This window comes from Haliaeetus albicilla, chromosome 14, assembly GCF_947461875.1.
Source record: "Haliaeetus albicilla chromosome 14, bHalAlb1.1, whole genome shotgun sequence".
NCBI classification, from domain to species: domain Eukaryota; kingdom Metazoa; phylum Chordata; class Aves; order Accipitriformes; family Accipitridae; genus Haliaeetus; species Haliaeetus albicilla.
Genome location: NC_091496.1, coordinates 29,579,496 through 29,599,951, shown reverse-complemented (window position 1 = coordinate 29,599,951; position 20,456 = coordinate 29,579,496). Strand labels below are relative to the sequence as shown.

The 20,456-nt window shown below is 38.9% G+C and overlaps 2 protein-coding genes and 1 long non-coding RNA gene across 3 annotated transcripts in view; 1 reads left to right on the top strand and 2 right to left on the bottom strand.

The window, feature by feature from the left end:
• The window catches only part of TMEM168 (transmembrane protein 168), a 29,051-nt gene extending 18,405 nt beyond the window's left edge, over positions 1–10,646 (bottom strand). Inside the window, exons 1-2 of the mRNA XM_069802119.1 lie at positions 10,488–10,646; positions 5,208–6,474 (exon numbers count right to left, since the gene is read on the bottom strand). Of these exons, the coding sequence (XP_069658220.1) occupies positions 5,208–6,344 (1,137 nt within the window). The 5' untranslated portion in view covers positions 6,345–6,474; positions 10,488–10,646. The remainder of the gene's footprint in view (positions 1–5,207; positions 6,475–10,487) is intronic.
• Positions 10,647–10,831: 185 nt separating this feature from the next.
• On the top strand, positions 10,832–13,615 carry LOC138688993 (uncharacterized). The gene is made up of 2 exons (XR_011327800.1): positions 10,832–11,073; positions 11,755–13,615. It is a non-coding gene; the product is annotated as an uncharacterized lncRNA (long non-coding RNA).
• SAMTOR (S-adenosylmethionine sensor upstream of mTORC1) overlaps positions 12,587–20,456 on the bottom strand; it is a 37,587-nt gene continuing 29,717 nt past the window's right edge. Inside the window, exon 5 of the mRNA XM_069802118.1 lies at positions 12,587–15,900. Coding sequence (XP_069658219.1) covers positions 15,271–15,900 — 630 coding nt within the window. The 3' untranslated portion in view covers positions 12,587–15,270. The remainder of the gene's footprint in view (positions 15,901–20,456) is intronic.

The following is a 20,456-nucleotide window of genomic DNA, read 5'->3' as shown; positions in this document are numbered from 1 at the left end:
AAAGAGAGTACCCTAAACCTTTCCAAGATCATTCCTTGTGAATTCCAAGACCCTCATCTGCAAATTTTTCATCATTTCATCATTTTATTGGCTTCTGAAAGAAGTAATGCCAGAGTCATTTGCATGACTTCTGCTGGATCTTGTCCCATCCAAGGGCCTAATTATGGACAGACACGTGAGTAACTGCTGAAATGAGAAAGCTGGAGTTAAGGAGTCTATTGATCTGACTGAAATTACTCACACAAATATAAAGGCAGGTGCAGACCACTTCCTGCAGATTTTGCAAGGAAAGCGCCCAAGTATTTCTACTGACAAGGCAAGGTGTCTTTCCTCTCCAGCTAAAGCGGGGATTATTCTCAGAAGCAGACCATGTCCTAGCTGAAACATGTCCCACTGAAAAGCTGCTACTCCATTTTTGAATGCAACCAGCTTTAACAAATGACTTTTCTACTTCTCGTGCTTCCTGAGCTTATCCTCCAGCTTCAGACAGACCTGACAATTCTGCTCTTTACATTTAAAGCTTGATCTGTTGGAGAGGGATTCTGCTTTCAGCAGCCACAGTTCTTCCCAAGCACACTTCTTCCCTGGTGCACATACCGAAGCACCAGGAACAGAGACTTTCAACCCCTGGCTTATTACAAGGGCTAAGCTCCCCTTAAAGGAAGGTCGTTGGCTAACAGGACTTCCAGCCTCAACAGTTCTGCATGAGTCAGAAAACCGCTGTGTGTGCAACAGCGAGTGAACTGACCTCACTTTAAAAGCCTTTCCACAAAAGGAGATTTGATATTTTTCTGGCAATTTTAATCAAATAGGATACTTCTAGCCACCAATTAGCAGACAACTGTCTCTTTAGGTCTTGACCTTTCATACACTTGAGATTTATATGATGCACAGATACTACAGTTATTAAAAACGTTAAAAGGGCATATACACTGTGCCTGTAACAAAGTTTTCCATGAAACAGAACCCCTCCCCTCCACCACCCCATTTCTGGCTGTAGCCTAACACACACAGCTGAGCTAGATTTTTTTTTATATGCTATGGCTAATTATTTATAGCTGACTGTTAGGAAGTACCTTTCCAACGCTCAGATTTTTAGCCAATTCTATTCATTATACAGGAGGTCAAATGGCAGACCATGAAGTGATTTCAAGCCACCTCTCTTATCAAATGCAGTATCATTAAACAAGCTTTCAGTACATCTTCAGAGTGAGGAAAGGTATAAATCAAAAATGCTTCAGCTTCCAGGTGACACTTAACAGATTTCAAATATAATTAGCACTTACTAAAACGACTACATAAATCCCAAACCGAAGTTGCAAAGACTGAAAACTGTTAATCTTACACATCTAAAAAATATTTTAAACAATTTTAAAAAGACCAAACACATTTTCAGGAACTGGTGACTGAGGAATACTTGGCATTCCTAAATAAAATATGTTGAAAATTTAAGTAAAAAAATTTCCATAGTATAAGAATGTAAGAGCAGCTGTATTAGGCTGCACCAAAGGTCCATCTAGAAGAATCTCTGGTCTCCAAAGAAGTCAAATAGATGCCTAGGAAAGACTGTAAGGACAGACCAAGCACATAAGTTTCCAGAGTACTCCAACCACTGGTGGCTCAAGGACTTCCTGAGCCAGATGTGGTTTTTCCATATACTACGTGAACCTCAGTGAATTTGCTCCCATGAACTTGTCCAGCTTCCTCCTGAGCCTGTGTAACTGCTCGGCACACACCGCATGCCACGATACGCAGCCCTGGAGCTAACTCACGCTGTATGAGGAACTATTCCCACCTGTCTGGTTCCAACCTGCTTCTTTCCAACTTGAATCCCCTCAACTTTTGCACTGAAAAAGATCATTTATTGTCTCTGTTTACCTTCTCCCACATCACACATATTTTACATGTTCATCATATTCTCACTTAGTTTTCTCTTTTCCTGACTGAAACATCCTTGTTTATTCATTCCCTCCCTGTAAACTGTTTTATGTCCATAATGAATTTCGTCACCCTTCTCTGAACGCTCCCTCGTTTTCTCATCTATAGGATGGCAAGTAAGCATTGCAGTGTTATTCAAAATATGGAAGCTACGGATTTATACAGTAGCATAATGATACCTCCAGTCCTTTCCTAGTAATTCCCAATATTTAATTTGGGTTTTTGACCCTTAATAAACTTTAAGCTGATGTTTTCATGGAAAGGCATCTAACAGAGCCCTAAGAATTCTATCACATACTGATGTCACTAGGTTTCTTCTGCAGCAGTTTTCCTAAAACCAAACCAAAACCAAACAAAACGCCAACCCACTAGGTATTTAGCAAGAACTATTACTTTTTAAAGAGGAAAGGCAGAGAGTGATCTCTAACAGTCTCATTTGTCTATTTAACTGTTACAATACATATAAATCACCATGAGGAAAGTATATATTCACTGGAGAAGCTTGTTTGCTGCATTACTGTTGAGCTTGTTAGACCTCCTGAAACAGGAGACTCAAAAATCCGGCACAGGATTCTAAAGGAGAGTCTTAAGGCCTTGAATTCCCCCTACAAAGAAGAAAAAACACTAGTTTCCTTAAACCTCTAGAAAAAAACAAATGCCCTGCAAGAGGGCATAAACATCACTGCTTGCTTTCTTCTAATTATTTTGAAACCTGACACTATCCAGAAAAATACAGAAAAGGCCGGAGCTTCCTGCAATCACTATAATAAATGATGCAACCATTTATTAAATTATGTTCTGGCCAGGTCTGATAAAGTATTTCATTTTCTGACAACAGATGAAATTGACACAGTGATCCGCAAGGCAAACATCACAACATCTTCTGAAGTAGAAATGCTTTTAGTTGGAGACAACTGCGTTCATAATCTTAAGCTAATTCGTTACTATAAATACATGAGGAAAGAAATATAAATATAGTAAAAGAAATGTAAATATAATACTAAAAATAAATTATTATAATAAAAAACTGGATCTCCTGACAAGTGAAAGTATTTGGTTTGATGCCTTTCATTTTTGCCACTACAATTACTCCTCTTCCCACTGAATAGGCAAATATACAACCTAACAGACAGAGGTGATGAGCAACAGTTTATCTTATTAACACACAGGATGCTAGAAACTGAAATTAGCCAATAACAAATACTAAGATTTTAGCTGCATTGCCAGTTTGCTTCTTGTGAATGGTCCCACACAAGTCATTCCACAGCACAACCGCACTTCTTCAGAATTAGAGAGGACTGAGAATGACCACTAACACTTGCAGTTATTTTGGGGCAGAGGACAGAGACAGAAAAAAATTACTATGAATTATCAATCAACGTGAAGAGAAAAAAGTAACAAGATGGGTATGAACCAATCCTCCTCGCTTAGGCACACAGCCTGCAGTAATGAAGCAGTTCAGAAGGAAGCACCTGCGTGCTTTAAAGAGATGGCAGAGGGAGAGGGAACCCTTCCCCTGAAGGGTACAGCAGCAGATCCTGTCCAAGTCTGGTGGTTACCTCCCTGCAACAGGCTCTGGGCACCACCAAAAGTAACTGCCTCTCTCCAGTGACTTATCTGGACAACTTAAACGCACTTGATTTGGTCCGACTGCTTTGTTTAGTATAACTTGGTGGAATGACTTCATCCAAGTAATTTTAAAACTATGTAATTATTAACTACTGTGTCTCAGGATGTTAAAGGAGGAGGGCAAGGATAGAGAAATTAATAAGACTATCTGATAAAGATGGTAAAAAATTGCTTTTATTGAAAAACAGTCATGTAGCATATAAAAATCAAAGACTAGCATTTTGATAAAATCACACAATTCTCAGAGGAAAAAGTATGGGAGTTAGCAATATTAGCATGCTGATATTCCACCTTTATTGCTTCTGTCTCCCAGATCACTTTCCCACTTCTTTCGGTGCATTAGCACCTTCACTTTCTGTAAATACATTTTGGGGATTTTTCTTCTCTACTTCTTTTTGGTTCTATTTCTTCCTTTTATCCTTTCTGCAAGCCCCCACACTACTGCTATGCACGCTGATACTTTTCCAAAGAAAGAGCATAACCACCCAGCCTTCCTCTCAGGCTTGTCTGTTAACCTCTAATGCTCTTCATGCAAAAAAAAAAAAAAGCAAAACCAAAAAAACCCCACCAAAAACCCCCTGAAACCAAAAAACACCACAAACCCAAAACCAAACCAAACAAAAAAAACAATGCACAAAACCTTACAATATAACTGTCAATTTCCTTTTCCACCAAGTTCTTTAACACCTTTCACCCACGAAGTTATTTAATCTAAGAAAATCTGCAGGAATGGGCAGCAAACTGTTTTGGAAACACTATAGAGACATTTCTGTATACTGGATCTGCCATAAATAATATGTAATTTTTATATGTTATTATCATATATATGTAATTCATTTACGAGATGCATGGGTAAAAAAATGATTGTTGTCTTGTTTTAGATCAACTTTAAAAAGAAAGTAGACACCAAACACCCGGCTGCAACTGTGACAACACACAACATACTTTAACTTGGGCACTGAACAAACATTTTGAGAGAAATGTATGTTTTCTGCTAAAGAAAAGATAACATCCTTAATGGAAAGAAAAGTCAAAGATGCTGTGTGATTTTAAGAACTGGTCTTTCAGAGGACATATCCTGTGGTGCATAACCAGATTTGAAAATAAGACACAGAACACATGCTACACCAATAATTTACCAGTTTATCAGCTGATCTCTAACTCCACATTAATGGTTAAACACAAAGCAAAATTATTGAAAAATACATTCTTAAAACATGAATTTGACTCAATTCAATTAAAATAGTCCATAAGAAAAGCCCTCAATATAGTGAGCATTACTAGGGTTCAACACCATGATTTACTTTGAAAACAAATTTTATGGCACAATGAATTCAAAAGCAAAACAATTTTGTAAGTAGGTAAACGTAAAACACTTTGCACACTTCTTTTGCCCTAGAAGCATTAACTCTTCCCATTCTGCCAACATAAGGAAGCTGGTAAGTTCCAGTTGCCTTAACAGGTCATAGTCAAGGCAGCACAAAGTATTAAATTCAAAGTGCGTGCTGGTGAAACCAAGGGTTCCAACTTTGAATTGCTGTGCCACAGCACACCATCAAATGTCACAGGAATTTTAAGGAGCCAACAATTCTCAGAAGCATTCTCAACAGGGAGATCAAGATAAAGAGATTATTATTTACCTGCCAAGAAACGGCCCCCAAAACAGCAGTCGCGACAAGGCTGAAAAATACTAGCTGTTCTGAAATTAAACAGAAGTGACGCATTCCTTTAGATGCCATAACTCTGTCAAGGCTGTTGTTTTCTGCACGGTGGGTATAGTACACCTTGTGACAGTCATTTAGTTTTGTGTGAAATCCCCAAAGAGTTATAAAAAAAATCACATGACAGATCATCCAGAAAATTCCAAAAATAGAAAAACCAGGGATCACAAAATACCAGAGATCCAAATCACGTAGTTTAAAGGCTGCAAGAATGAAAAAGATTAGTTCAATGACTCCAACTGAGATGACAGAAAGCCTTCTGCAAATTTTACCACGGTACAAGTAGGGCTTCCATCGTTCAGTAACTGAAAGTCCACTGAAGTAAACGTCGAGAAGGGGATCTGAAATCAGGCAGCTGAAGAAACATGCCAAGGCAAAAGGGTTTGTGGGGATTTGCAGTGATGGAAAAAAGAGTACGGATGCAATGGCTCCAAAAATTGCCAAATTTGGAATTGCCAAAAAAGACTTCATACGTAAGTCAATAATCAACATGGCCAACGCCATGACCAACAGAATAATACTCACAGATTTTTCTACCAGCATAGTTGTGCTGGCAATTGCAAATCCAACTAGCTCCAAAAATTCAACTGTTGTCAGCAGAGTTGGTCGATGATGGATACAACCGCAAATCCTCTCAACCAAAGCACATAATATTCTTAAAACAATGGCGGAGAGGAGCAAATATTTAGTAGCTTCTTCTTTGACATCCGTTTTGAAGGCAGAATTATTAAGAAAACAGAGAAGTCCAAGCAAAAAACCAAACCAAAGATTGGAGAGACTCAAACTTGCTGTTTCCATTGAAAAATAGTAGTACAGTATGCTGGCAATTCCAAGAACAAAGAGCCCAAGAATAAATATTACCAAAATCAGTGCATCTGCAGTTTTTTCCCATCTGACATAAAGGCCCATGCAAATGGCAACCAGTAGGTTGATTCTGGCAAGATAGCCAAGGTATCTGACTGATGAGTGCATGTTCACTTCTCTGTTTGCTTCTTCTAGCCTTGTCATTGCTGCATACAGACAATGACTAACACAGTAACGCAGTGACCTACACATGTAAACTGCAGTTAGGGGGTTTTGCCCACTTGACTGAAAGTAAATATTTGGGTTTCATCCAACAAAGACAATGCAATCACTGCCTTCTGTAATATCATTTCAGTAACACTGGTCCAGAATCACTGAAGTCCTGGAAGAAGAATTAAAAAAGTTTTACTGGCAAATAATTCCTTGTAATCATATACAGCATAAACATGACACATCCTTTCTCACCAGGGAGTTTAACATCTAAATTAAAAAGCACATAATAAAGATGAAGTGTGTTGTTAAAGGTCATTCAAATTGGGGTCATTATTAAAACCAATATAAAATGGGTTCTGCATACACCTTATTTCATAATTTGTACGAGTGGAAAAGGTAAACCAAACCTGGCCTGTGCAGTTTTTCCACAAAATCCATCCATAAGGTATCTATATTAGGTATCTGTGGGTATCCAAAATATTGCTATGATATCCATTACCTTCTAAAATAGTTTAATAGTCTTTTAAAACATTGTTTTACTTCACCATCACATTTGATAAGTTCTCACTTTATACTAAACCTTTTCAGTATGCTTTGCAAGACTTCCTTTTAGTAATCAAATAGCTACAGGATTTACAAAAAGAACTTCATAATCCGTTAACGAGCTTAACCCACAGTAGATAATGAAAAAGGATATTATAATTATCTCCATTTCACAGAAGGGGAGTGGACCCACAGATGTATCAACTGATCTGGTAATATTTTCTGAGACTTTTCTTAATGCAAAATCAAAGCCTTCACTTTCACCCCTCCAAGCCACTTTTCTCCCCCACAAAAAAAAACCCAAATAAAATGATCGGGATAAATATTATATTTGGAACTTAAGTGCCTCCTACTCAGATCCATTTAACTGACATGCTTTTCTTTTAAATATAGTACAGGAACAGACAGTAGTATTTTTAGGGGAATTTTGTAAGAAAACGTGGCTAGGCAGATTTCACTGGAGATCATTACTCTTTTATGGGATAAGCTTCTTCCTGGTCTGAACTCAGCCTTGAAACATGAGGACCACTGTAACCCTATTGGTGTTTAATCTTAGGGAGTTTACACATAAACAATGATACTAATTGCTATGATTAGGGAAAAAAAGTTATTCAGGAAATTCTATTTCCATGAAAATCTCCATTTCACTGTATTTATATACTTTTCTACTTAACACAAAGTTGTCAGAGGCATAGTTCAGCGCTCTTTAGTTAAAGGCAAAAAATGTACTTTGTACTTTGAAATCACAACCATACTCTGTACACAAAATGTGTTATAATGACAAATTGATAAGAATTACTCAGAGAACAATCTTTCTGTGAAACTACCTGTAAAGCGAACCACATATACTTCCAATTTTGATCCTTTTGTGCCTAGAAACTCTAAACCAGGAGTCACTGAATGAATAAAACAGAGCCTATACCTCCAGATAAAGTAAGGCAGAAAACAACAGGTGGATCACAAGAAAGTACAGAAACAAGAAAATCAGCATCAGTATTTTTTTGTCTCTAATTTTCTTGAGAAGTGTCACAAATTACAAAGAGCCCCAGAACAACCAGTCATCCAAATTCCCTTAGCTAAAACTTACTGAAATGCTGTGTAGTATTTATATTTATGTAAGCCTTTTGCTTTTGAAGTTATTAACAAAAAGTTTCTCTAAGAGTATGATTATACAGGTTATGGGCAGAGTCCCCAACACATAAGAAGACTCATAAATAGCCTCTATAATTTTTTAAGTAATTATGTAATTGCCCATCTTACAGAGACTTCAGAGCAACCAGTGTGTCAAGAACACTCAGAGCTAGGTTATAGCTTACTGCTTGTATTTATAATGCTGGGGGAAGTATGACAGGACACCCTGACTGAAACTCAAAACTTAAGACTTTATCCTCTCTTTGACTTTTAAATTCTCGTTCTTTAAACCAGTGAACAACAAAAGAAAAAGAGAATTGACTGATTTTTCTACAAGCTTTGGCCGATTTGAAGACTGACACCCAGTGTAAAACCAGCTTGAGTAATTAGTGTAGAGACAAACTAGGCCTAAGAAATCCTATTGTTTAAATTAATTAAGTTTGGTAACATATATTTGCAAATTACATTAAACACCTAACAACACTGCAGATATTACTCGGAAGAACTCCGCATTAAAAATCTGTTTAACTGAAATAGAATTCATACCATATACTTAAAGCAAATGGTTATTACATGATGCCGCTGTAAGTTAAAGTTCTTTGGATTTCAATGGTGCATTTTCATAGTACTCATTATTAATGTTTCACACATAGAAACTTAATTCTGAGTTGCCTGATGCTTAAGATCTCGTAATATTTCTCCCCTTATTTGGCAATATGCTTACTGTTCCTCTCCACCTTTCATTTGTTTCTACTTTTATGTAAATAACACAGCCCAAAGTTAGCTATCATATTCCAGGTCACAATACATCAGGTATCATAGCACTGTCTGCAGTCTCATTGTTTCTTGTACTACAATCAACATTTGCTTTATGGACACCTGGAGCCATTTATTTCAACTCCTACACATGCCCTTCCGCTGCCCCCAGTTACGTCTTGTTCAAACCACAAATACAGAGGAACAATCTCCCATCTCCTTCCAACTCACAGCACTGACGCGTGATTACTGCTACGCTGAAGCACATCTGCCATGCCATCCTGTCATCTTGATTCCTGAGCCTTTCTGGAACCCCTCCAAGTCAAGGGGCTAACACTATAGACATTAATTTGGACAACAGCCTCACGGAAGCCAGCAGGCTGGCTCATACGTGAAGGGCGGAAGCTCCCACCTACCGCCTGGCTTAAAATTTTGCTACGGTCGCTAAATTATTTTCTGGTGGGATTGTTACCCTGACAAACTCCCTTGCAGGCAAGCAGCCACTCTGACAGAAAACTACTCTGACTGGTTCAGCTCGTGCCAAGTGGAGTTCTGCTGCTATCACATCATGAGAAACAGAAAAGAGAAGCTCCTCTGCTGCTGCCCCACGTGCTGCGCCAAGTGCCGGGGCAGGGGAATACGCCTGTTCCTAGTGGAAAAACAGAAAGTCTGCTTGAGCACTAAGTATTTGCAAAACGACAGCTCGGACTGAGAATGCAACCTCCTTTTCCTGATCTTCCAGCCAATTAGCAAACAGGTGTGCTACTAAACCACGCTATTAGTCTTTTTCTAACGAAAACACGTGGTCAACTTTTTGGTGAAAAGAGAAGGCAGCATTTTCATGATTAATGCATCCCATCATGCAGAAATTGCCAAATAAACGTAAAAGAGTAATTCAGACAATTTCAATGAACAATTTCAATGTCTGACTTATTCTTTAAAACATAGCTATTTGTTACTCATTTCTGCTAAGACTTTGACCGTTTAGACAAAGACTATTTAAAATCAGGGCGGTGGTATGTTTGTTTTTTAAACTAATGGCCTTAAAGTTTCAGGTTGTACATATCTGAGCAAATCACATTGAGATCCAAAACAGAATGCGTACACCCACTTTTAAATATTTGTCAACTTTTGCAAGCGCAATTTTAAGCAAAACCTGGCGTCTACACAGACTTAGAGACTAAACTATCCGAGAGCCTTCCTATACGTAAAGGAACTCCATTCCCAAAGTAGTTTCTACCCTAATTTGTCTAAGAAAGTAGAAAAAAAGAAGCAAAACCCAGCGATGGGTCAGTAGTTTAACCGCAGTTGATTTAAAGTCCAGGTGAGGCCTATCTAAAATACTGGACCCACCTTCCTTCAGCTTTATTCTTCTCCCCCCCCCCCCCAAGCCACTCTGTGAGACTTCCTTTAAACAGAAAGTCGTTCTTAACACAGTCGGCTTAAACCTCAGCAGAACGGCTCCGGCAGTGTCCCGGTGTTAGCACCCAGCCCCTATTAGGGATCACCGCCGCCAGACGCAGGGAGAGCCCCCGCCCGAACCACCAGCTCCTGCCCCGGCCCGGCCCGGCCCGGCCCGTTCCCCCGCGGCTGCCGCCCGCCAGGCCGCCCAGCTCCCCTCGCCCCCCGCCTCGCCGCGGTGAGGGGGGCCCTGCTGCACGCCACGCAGCACCGGGGCAAGGCCGGCCGAAGCCCCCCCGTGCCCCCCACCACCCCCCGCGGGAGGCGGCCCCGGCCCCGGCCCTCACTCACCTCAACAGGCGTCCCGGAAACTTCCCGCCCCCCGCGCAGCGCCGCCGCCATGTTGAGGCCGAGCGAGGCGTCCCCGCCTACGGGCCGCGCCAAGGCTCAAACGCCGCCGCCGCGGGAGTCCCGCTCGCCCAGGCCGGGCCCGGGCGAGGAGGCGGTGGGTGGAAGGGGGGGCCGCGCCGACGGGGCACGGCGGGGTCCCCACCGCGTTCCCGGCGGCAGCCTCCGGGAGGCCCCGCAGCTGCCTCCCTCTCAGGGGATGCGGTAGCATCCCGGGGATAGCAAGAGTGAAAGCGCGTTGTCCACAAAAACCGCAAGGTTAAGAGGCTGGAAGAACGGGGGGAAAACCACCCAAACCTGTAAACGCGGCCAGCTGGTGCGTAGGACACAGAAGAGGGAAGGCCGCGTTCGGGTCGGGGCTGCAAGACAGGCTGAACCCTGTCCACCCTCTCCCACGCCTGGGTAGCGGAACCCCTGTCCCGGACCGACCCCGGCTTCCCAAACAAAATCTTCCACCACCCTCACGTTGTACGGAGGACACGCTTCCTCCACCATCGGCGTTCGACGACGCTTCGCATTGGAAACGCAGGTTTTGAATCCGCCCTTGCAGGCGGGTGGGCGAGAGCGGGAAGGTTCTGGATCGTAACAGCCGCATCGCTTAGACAGGCAAAAGGAGGGTAGCTCCAGTTTGAGTGAATTTCGGACAGCCGCTGCACAGGCGCTCCTCGGACTGCAAGAGGGCTGGCCTGCTGCGGAGTTACGTCCCTTGTTCCTGTAATCCCGTCGCCACGACCAGCCCCTTCGTCGCCCCAGTCAAGAAGCACTAGTGCAGACTGGTGGCAGCTGGGTACGCAAACGTCTAAACGTCTTTCCTGCCTCAATTATTCAGCCAACTGATTCACAAGAACCTCGGTCATCCCCACAATCCTTACCCCCTCTTCAAATTTTAAATAAAACCAGCCAACGGGCCTAAAAGTTACATGGGCTAAACCAAACCAAAACCAAACCCCAAAGAGGTTTTCCTTTAAAAGCAGAACAGCTGAAAGCTCAGTTGCTTAGTAAATCTCACCTGCTTCAGATGCTTTACCAGCATCATGGACACTTAGTTGGTACTGTATCTGTCCAACTGTGATATAGGAATACTCTTTATACAACTATTCGTTGAACTTCTTGGGAGAACATTTTACTTAAAAAGGTAAAAAACAACTAAGCTTCTATGCAAGTTTGTGAAACGCAAGCCTTCTAAAAAAATCTTCCTGCTATTCTACAGGTACAAAACAATGAATTGAGAAAAACTGAGGAAACGAGGAAAAAGGAGCAGAAAACCTGAATATATCCCAACTGCAAGGAATCAAAGATATGCTGCTGACTGATGGAGATACAATTAAAAAAGACTTAGAATGATCACACTTTTAAAGCAAGTCAGAAAGTCTCCCTGAAGCAGAAAAGGACAGAGGGGGTTCTGCGGGAAGCAATACTGAGAACAGCTGTGAAATCACATTTTCTGATCTTCACTGTCAGGTCAGAGACCAGAATATACCAGCTAGGCTCTGCAGTGCTAGGGACATACTTCAGTTCTGCTGAAATCTAATTTTCTTAGAATCTGGATCTGAGTAGGAGCCTTGCACTTTCAGTTCTTTGGGTTTCTTTTCCCACTGCCATCCTTTTCCCAACACCTCCAGTACTCAAAATCACCACATAGAAAAACACAGCAATGGCCTCAAAGGGCCAATGTACAATGGGTGCTCCAAAGATATTTCAGGGAGGTAGAGGAGAAATTAAGAACATCTAGAGAAAGAAGAGAGGAACTGCCTTAGAATATGGTCACATCCTGAGCCGGCAGGCAAAGAAACATGATACGGGATCGACTGGAGGAACTCCAAAAACCCTTCCATAAAGCAAAGACTGCAACAGAGATGTAGAAGCTGAAACTGAAGTACCAAGTTTAACATCTTTACTATAATTCAGTTGTTTTATAAAAGAAACCCAACACAACTATTTTCTTGACAATAAAGAAAATAACTATGCATTGGTTTCACTGGATTTCAGCATAAACCGATTGTACAGGAAGAAAAAAGGACAACATCTCCACCCCAAAGAAACAATTTTTAGAAAGGTTTTCAAGTGTTTTTTTTTTTTTAATAAATGTGCTTTGTTCACAAAAAGTAGTGACATAAAGACAACAGAAACGTGAATACACATTTTCTTCCCTCTCCTCTCCAGCACCTTAAGAACGAGAGATCTCTTGCACAGTCGTAATTTTCGAATATTTCATAACCTAGAAACATTCTTCTTGCACCAAAGCCAAATATCCAACAACTCCTAGTATCACCACTTTATTGTTCAGGGAGGTATAAGTATTTATGTAAATCCCACTTTCCGCATCCACCACAATCTACTGTCCCTTGTAAAAACAAAACAAAAAACAAAAAACAAAAAACCAACCAAACAAAAAAACCAAAACCCAAGTTGTTATGAATCTCAGGTCCCTAAACCACAAAAACAATGGTGTCACCAACCTGCCAAAAAGGCTTATATTTTAAATGTTAATATTTTAAACTATTTTTAGGGGATAAGTCTTGGTCTGAATTGCTTTTTTGTATGAATCACAAACCAATTTACATTAACCGATGCCAACATATATGTTAGCTGGTATATAACTTTTTTTTTTTAAAAGGAGTATCAGTTAAAATGTTAGATACACTTTGAAGTATGCACAGATTAAGTTCCATAAACAGCTGAATTTATAGCACCAATATTTTAGCTTTAACATGAGCACTGCTGGAGTCAGTGGTTAACTGGGAAGAAGAAAGGCTTTGAATGACAAACATTTTAGTGAAAGTGAAGGGGTAAAGCATTAGATGCAAATACTGACTTACAGCCAATTTTGAAGCCACTGTGTATTTCATTAGAGAAATATGCTCTGTAAAAAAATTAAATAAAGTCGACCATGATACTTGTATGTCTAAACTTAATTTTTTTTTTTTCACATCAGAATGTAATTGTTTAGTTTGTATATAACTGTATCATTCAGACTGAATAACAAATTTGAATCAGGTATTAGGGGATGCCTTAAATTTAAGGAAAGAGACACAAAAAGCTTATGTTAAAGAATAAAGCATTGCAGTCCAGATCATGTTTGAGTGTAAGCTGGACCAATGCAGGATGGCTCTTTGTAGGAAACAGTATAAAAGAAAAACAGGTAGGTCAAACCGTGACACTTTCAGTGCAAAACTTCAATGGAAGGACTAAGTTTCATTTTTGTAGCAAGCACTGTAAAATCCACACTACCACTTCAGTTTATCTGGTAACTTCTGTATTATAAATATAAGATGGTAGCTTAATATGGTGTAAGGTATATTTCATCACAACCACTATGAAACTATATATTAGTATTTTCTACCATTTTGCTGAAGTCAGTCTTAAAAACCATGATGTGGCACCTAGTTCATTTATTATTAGGCACTTTCATACAGATTTAACAGCCTAACATTCAAATCTGAAAATCCTGGCCATTATTTTTAAACGGAGGGAAATCTAAGCTAAGTACTGAATCTTCTATTTTTACCACTGAACAGAATTGTTTTTTTCTGCAAAACCTCACAAATTTATTACACAAATTAAAAAACTTAATAGATGTAAAACACTTCTGTTCCATCTCCTTACAGTGCAGACCAGTTTTCAGACAGCTATGGAGTTTTTATTTAACTAAACAGGAGGTTTGGGGGTCCAAATAAGCAAACAAATAGTGTATGTTAATTTCATTTGTGTGGTCTGAATACACAGCTTTGTGCAAATATGTGTATCTTTGAAAAACTTCTGTAATTATGTTCCTTTTTACAAAATCAGTCTGTAGTTACCGTATAACCTGGGAGGTCTACAAATAAGAACAATTAAAGAAAAAGTTGTTAAAATGCATAAATAATTTACTTTAAAACATGACAAAACCCACCCTGTTCCCCAAAAACCACAGTTTGACGAGAATACAGAACACCATCACTGGGGAAATACTGATACACGTTAGTGCTTGTACACTCATAAAATTGCAAAACCATGTTCCAGCTTTGAATTGAAACATAATTGTCTAGACGTACCATAGTCCTCTGGGGGAGAATAACCTCTTCGGAAATCTCATGTCTAACTACTATATATGCAATGAAATTATACAGTATGTATAACTATGGATGAATGTATTCCAGTGTTTTGGTGTTATCTTGAGAGGGCTGCAATAAACAAAATCAAATGTGCAAGCATTATAGTTTCTCCAGCCCAGGCTTAACCAGAGTGAAACAAATTTTGGGAAGAAAGTTTTGTTCCATAATTAAGAAGGGACATGTGTAACCAAGTGTCTTAACCTATCTGCACATTTAATTAAAGTGCAAATTATTTCTTCCTACATATACTTCTCAGAAGCCCACCAACTCCAGTGCCTTAAGCTCAACCACATTGAGTTAAAATATTGAAACAACATTTAGCAAATTAAATAGAATTCACACTTCACAGCACTAAAGAAAAGAATGGTACCTTTCTGGAAAAAAAATTAGTGATACAAATCTAAAGAAAGTAACAGCAATTTATGCTATGACATGAGTCATTTGCATAAAACTTGTATTTTTCACTTTCATACAAGAATAAATTTTAAAATTCAAAAGTAGAAAAAAATAGCAAACTCTGTAAACCTTTGCATTTTCTTTATGCAAACCATTTTTTGTGTGTTGAGCCCATGTTAGTATAGCAAAATTAGTTAAGCAAGAGGTTTGACTGAAAGGGCATTTCAATGACTACATTAACTTAGAAGCAATATAGGATCTTCTAGCTCATAGAAAGGAATTGAACTAGACTGGCTTTCTCCAGAGTCTGAGTCGTAAGGAGCATCTGGTAGCTCCATAAAACCATAAGCTAGCTGTTCATCTTCTGTATCTGATCGAACATAGCAGGAAGTGTTGGAATACTCCTCATCCTCTATACTGTTGAAATCCTGTGGGATATACAACATTCCTGGGTAGTTCCTGCTAACCAAGTCACTTGTTGTTTGCAGGGAAGTTTTCCTAAATGCCATCAGGTGCATGTGAGAAAACTTGGAATACTTGAAGCGTTTAAAACCCAAGGACTCTATGGCAATTTTCCAGCTTTTCATCATCATAGCCCGGCGATTCTGATGAGATGAATCAGGAGTTATTACAAGCAATAAGCCATTTAGTACGAGAAGTTCATGTGCCTTCTTGCAGCATATCCATCGTTGGTAGGGTGATGGAAAGTAAGAAAGGAGCAGCGAGAAAACAACAACATGAAACAGTTCTCCAGGTAGAGAATCAATGGGATTTTTCAGTTGCTTAAGAAAGGCATCTATAGCATCTTGTGCCAGTTGGAGAGGTTGCTGGATTTGAAGATTTAAGAAGTCACATTTGTACACGCTCTGGTGGAATAAGAAAAACAGAAAACCAAACAAACATCAAGGTTAGTTTAAAGAGCAAATACAATCCACATCCACAGAAAAATCAATGACAACTTCTCCATTCCCTTGAGGAAGCATCAAGCCTGCTGAACGTTCCTCTTGCTATGAAATCAAACAATCTAAAATAACAGTTAAACACATCTTGCTAGCTTTTACAGTTGCAAAGAAAAATTTTAGATGTGCAGTAGTCTACTGGAAATTTGATAGCCGATTACTGTTAATTTAAAAAACAAACAAACAAACAAACCCCAACAAATTTAGCGTAAATAGAACAAAGTATCAAATCAACTCTCTCACAAGCGATTTAAGAACTCAGATAAGCCTACATTGCTTTTGTTTCTCCAGATGCTGGAAGCCTTTCGTAGGTTTTTATAAACCTGAAATTAGTAATTAGAAACTAAATTTGATACCTCAGTATTTCCACCAGTTCTTCAAAAAGAATCCAAGAAACTTAGTACTTTGGTCACTTGAAAAAAAAGTATCATTCTTTACTGGTACAGAACAAAGCAGCTACGGCAAGACAATATACATTAGAAAGTTACAGTACACTAACTGCTTTGCAGCAGTGATGCAGGTCCATGTTTTAACCTTGCTGTAAATGCAAAGTGTAGCAGTACACATTTGGGCAGTTATCAAAGTAAGGCAACGGCTACAAATTCATCTGTTGATCATTCGTGCGCTCAAGCTGTCAAAGACAGGCAATGGCACCACAAAGCAACATAAAGAAGAACAAGTTCTTAACATCCTTAATCACAGAGCATTCAAAAAATAAGAATAATAGTATGCTATTTGCTACATTTAAGTTCTGACACTTTACATTCATCAAAACCTGGGACTGACTTCTTTCATAAAGAAGGTATTAAGATACAGGTTTTGACATGATAGCAACAAAAATTGCTATTAATGCCTAGAGAATGTGCAGTGAATGACACTCTAAACAGGTAAGTGAACATGAAAGCAGACACAAAACATTGTGGAGCCCATCTGAAAGCTGGAGTTAGATCTGCTGCATTTTCATACCACAAAAATATTTATAGCATGTTTTATGAAGTAATACTCAAAAAAGATCACTAGAACACTATTGTAAAGGTATTCATAAAGCAACTGATACACAAAATTGTTTCTAAGTAGAAGAGAAGGTTATTTCTGTTTATATAAAGTCACATTCTCTTCTGAGACTATGCAGTGAATTAGAAAAAGTTATCAACATTAAAAAAAAAGATCTGTGATTTATTTTTCAGTAGCTTTAATGTTGGCCTCCAATATGCAAAAATCAAGAGAGAGACTTGCATTATGTGGCTATAATCAAGAAATTTTAATTGCAACCACTATATCTGCAGGGCTATATTCTGCTTCCTTGTAATACTTAGAACAGGAAATTAACAGTAGTAATTTCATGATATCCTCTACTAAGTTTTAAAAGAAAGAAATTATTTGAAGAATAACTGTTCAGAGTAACATGCTAATTTTACTTAGATGCAAAGCTTAAAAAGTTAGAGGTTATACATATACAGTTGAAAAAAACAATTTAGACTGCAAGTCTTTCTAAACCATGGAAAAATACTCATAAAACAGTTATGTAGAAATAATGTTAAAGACAATTTTGGGACTAAAGTATGTTTTGAGTAGAATCTGAACTCTGCAGGCAGTTTTAGGACAAAAATGCTGCTAAACTGGAAATTGCTACTAAACTTTAGATACACAAGTCTTGAACTGATGTTAAAGTCCTCCTAGACACAGAAAGAGCAGTTGTATTTCAGTGCATCCACTGACATTTAAGAATACAATCCTACTTGTATATTCTAATTTTTAATTCCAGTACCCTTCCTGCCTCTTTTGTCTCAGACTATATTTACTCCAATACAACATCTGCTGCATATTCAGCATGTTTTGCAGCAGTATGAAATTGTATTTGGATTTTCCCAAAGTGGAGATTCTCCCTGCATTACAAGTTTGCCATCTTTCTGTCATTTTTTTTTTTTTTTTAATGTAGACAAATTAAACTTCTCTATGAAAATAACCACTGCTAATTGTACTCTGGAATATCTGTGTTACAAGCAGAATGTTTGAAGGAATAGCCAGCAAAAAACCTGGGTCAAGAAGAAACCTGTTCTGTTTACCCCAGTCTCAGTTTCCCTCCTTGCTCATTTCTAACACTGCACATTTCCCTTAGTATACCTTACACCAAAGACACTGAAAATGAGTGAATAATGCCTACAGAATACTAATCTTGGTGCAGTTCCCCTCCCCTTCAAAACACAAAACCTTTTAATGGAAATAAATTTCCATTTTCTTATCTCTACAGTTTACATTCTCTCTATATGAAACAGAGATTCTAAACATTTTGAAGACATTAATTCTTTTATTATATAACTAACATTTCAGTTCCTTTCCTAGTTTTATCACAATTACATCCCTCTTATTCCTCAAATCAGCCAAAGTATTTTACTCAACTACTTAGGCTATATCCAAAGCATTTCCATATGCAGAAAGTGGATTAATCTATTTTTATTAAAGAAGGAATTATTTAACCCTCTATTCAACTTTATTCAAGAAACTGACTTCCTAAGAAGCCTCTATGCTTCAATGTGTTTCAAAAAGCATTTGGGATCTTACCTAAAAGATCTGCTAAATCAGAATATTTTACCAGTTCTTCTATTTTCAGCTTCTACCACTGAGTCGTCAGATCAATTTTTCAGGTCAGAAGATGATATTAACTACCATAAGAACACTCTGGCTGTTATTCTGAAACCTTAAGTCAGCCCAGGCAACTGCTGGCCTAAAGATAAATTTATTCAGGAGGTTATGGTGCTGATGCTGCTCAAAGTAGAGTCAACTTGAATACATCAGGGCTTATTAATTCTGTTTTGGAGACAGGCCTAAGCTTATTCTAGCAGATGTGTTTGAGTGCACAAACTCTACTCCATGTCACTCCAAGAACGCTTGCTAGCTAGGTTTCAAGGTGCCCTGAACGCATCAAAGTCTCCAAAAGAATGGAAGTAAGAGAAGCTGGTGAGCCTGAGACAGGCCTTACAGTAACTACATTGGTCTGTACAGTAGCACTCCAGGGACTTCCCTATCATCAAGCTATGGTACTAACTATTGTCACATGACAAGAAATCAATTATCTTATCGTTCCCTTGTACTGGGAGAGAGCCTGAAGAACTGGTTAGTACACAGAAATTGCAGCTACCTGACTACTCCCTCTCCTGGTGTCTGGCATGGATTACTCACATTCCTCCATTACATCTGCAGAAGTAACCTGTCTGGGACTCATCCAGTAGTGGTTTTGGTCACTGTACGTTTAAACTGATTTTCATGAGAACAAAATTAATTTTCTTATGAAAGCAGCATGATAGATTAGGTAGCAAAATATTAACTAGGCATACCCCAAAATTAATGGTTAGATTCAGCTCATATAAGTTCAGGTGCCTAGGCTGCCATTATAGTCACTGGAAAGCGAGTCAATACAGCCCACGAGGTCAGAACACAGCTCACCTGCCATGAAGCAGCAGACGTTTAGGTTTCACTGATTATTTTTAATAGATCTCCACTGACTGTAATTGGAACTTGGAACCCCAGATGTAGACACCCATGATCTATGTATCTTAGCTGGAAATTTACTTGCCATGTATTACCATTTTAGATGCCACAGGCTGCCACTTCAGTGGCATGTGTCTCCTTTACATCCTGTGTCATGCCCAATGGCCCTATGCAGAAGTCCTACAGCCTCTTAAGTGGTAGAAGGCAATCACGATGCCTATTCTTCAAATTAGGCAAGGTGGAGTCCACTCAAAGTTTCTTTGTGTTTTAGATGACACTAAAAGGCAATTTATCAGACTCAGATTTTTTTTTCAAGAATATCTTTCATTATCTCTAAGCATATACGCAAAAATATAAATTAGGCATTAGTGGACTAAACCTGGTAACCACAACAAAATACCATGCATTTAGCATGTAAACCACACTGCAGCAAATAAGAGAACATTACTTTCAAGTTAAGTGTATTATTGTACTCATACACTTCTCACCTCTCCACTTCTAAAGAGAGTTACCTTAGGCCACTGATTTTAATAGAGCCTGATTTTAAACTGTAAGTGGTCAAGATGGGTATGGTCAAAGTTTTTTCTGTTTTCTGTCAGAAATGTATTCCTTTCTGTATCTTTTCATTTTCATTCCACTTTGTCATTTTGCTTGGTTGATAAATGCTATTAGGACTGACGAAAGAGCAAAAGACAGAAAGAACACATGATTGCAGCAGAATTAATGCATTTGAAAACTTTATCACCTAGAGAAAATGAAGCAATATACCCCAAAACTTCTGATAAATTTGGCCTCACAATTGCGGAAGTTCAATAATATTTCTAGCAATAAACAGAAAAGCCCCCTTACAATGCACTTGTGGTTACTAAAACTCACCAGAAAAACTCACCAATTACAGTCACTGATCATTTCCTTCTGTCAGCAAATGCAACTTCTGAGAAGTTCATGCCTAAGCATAAGCCTACTCAATTTTT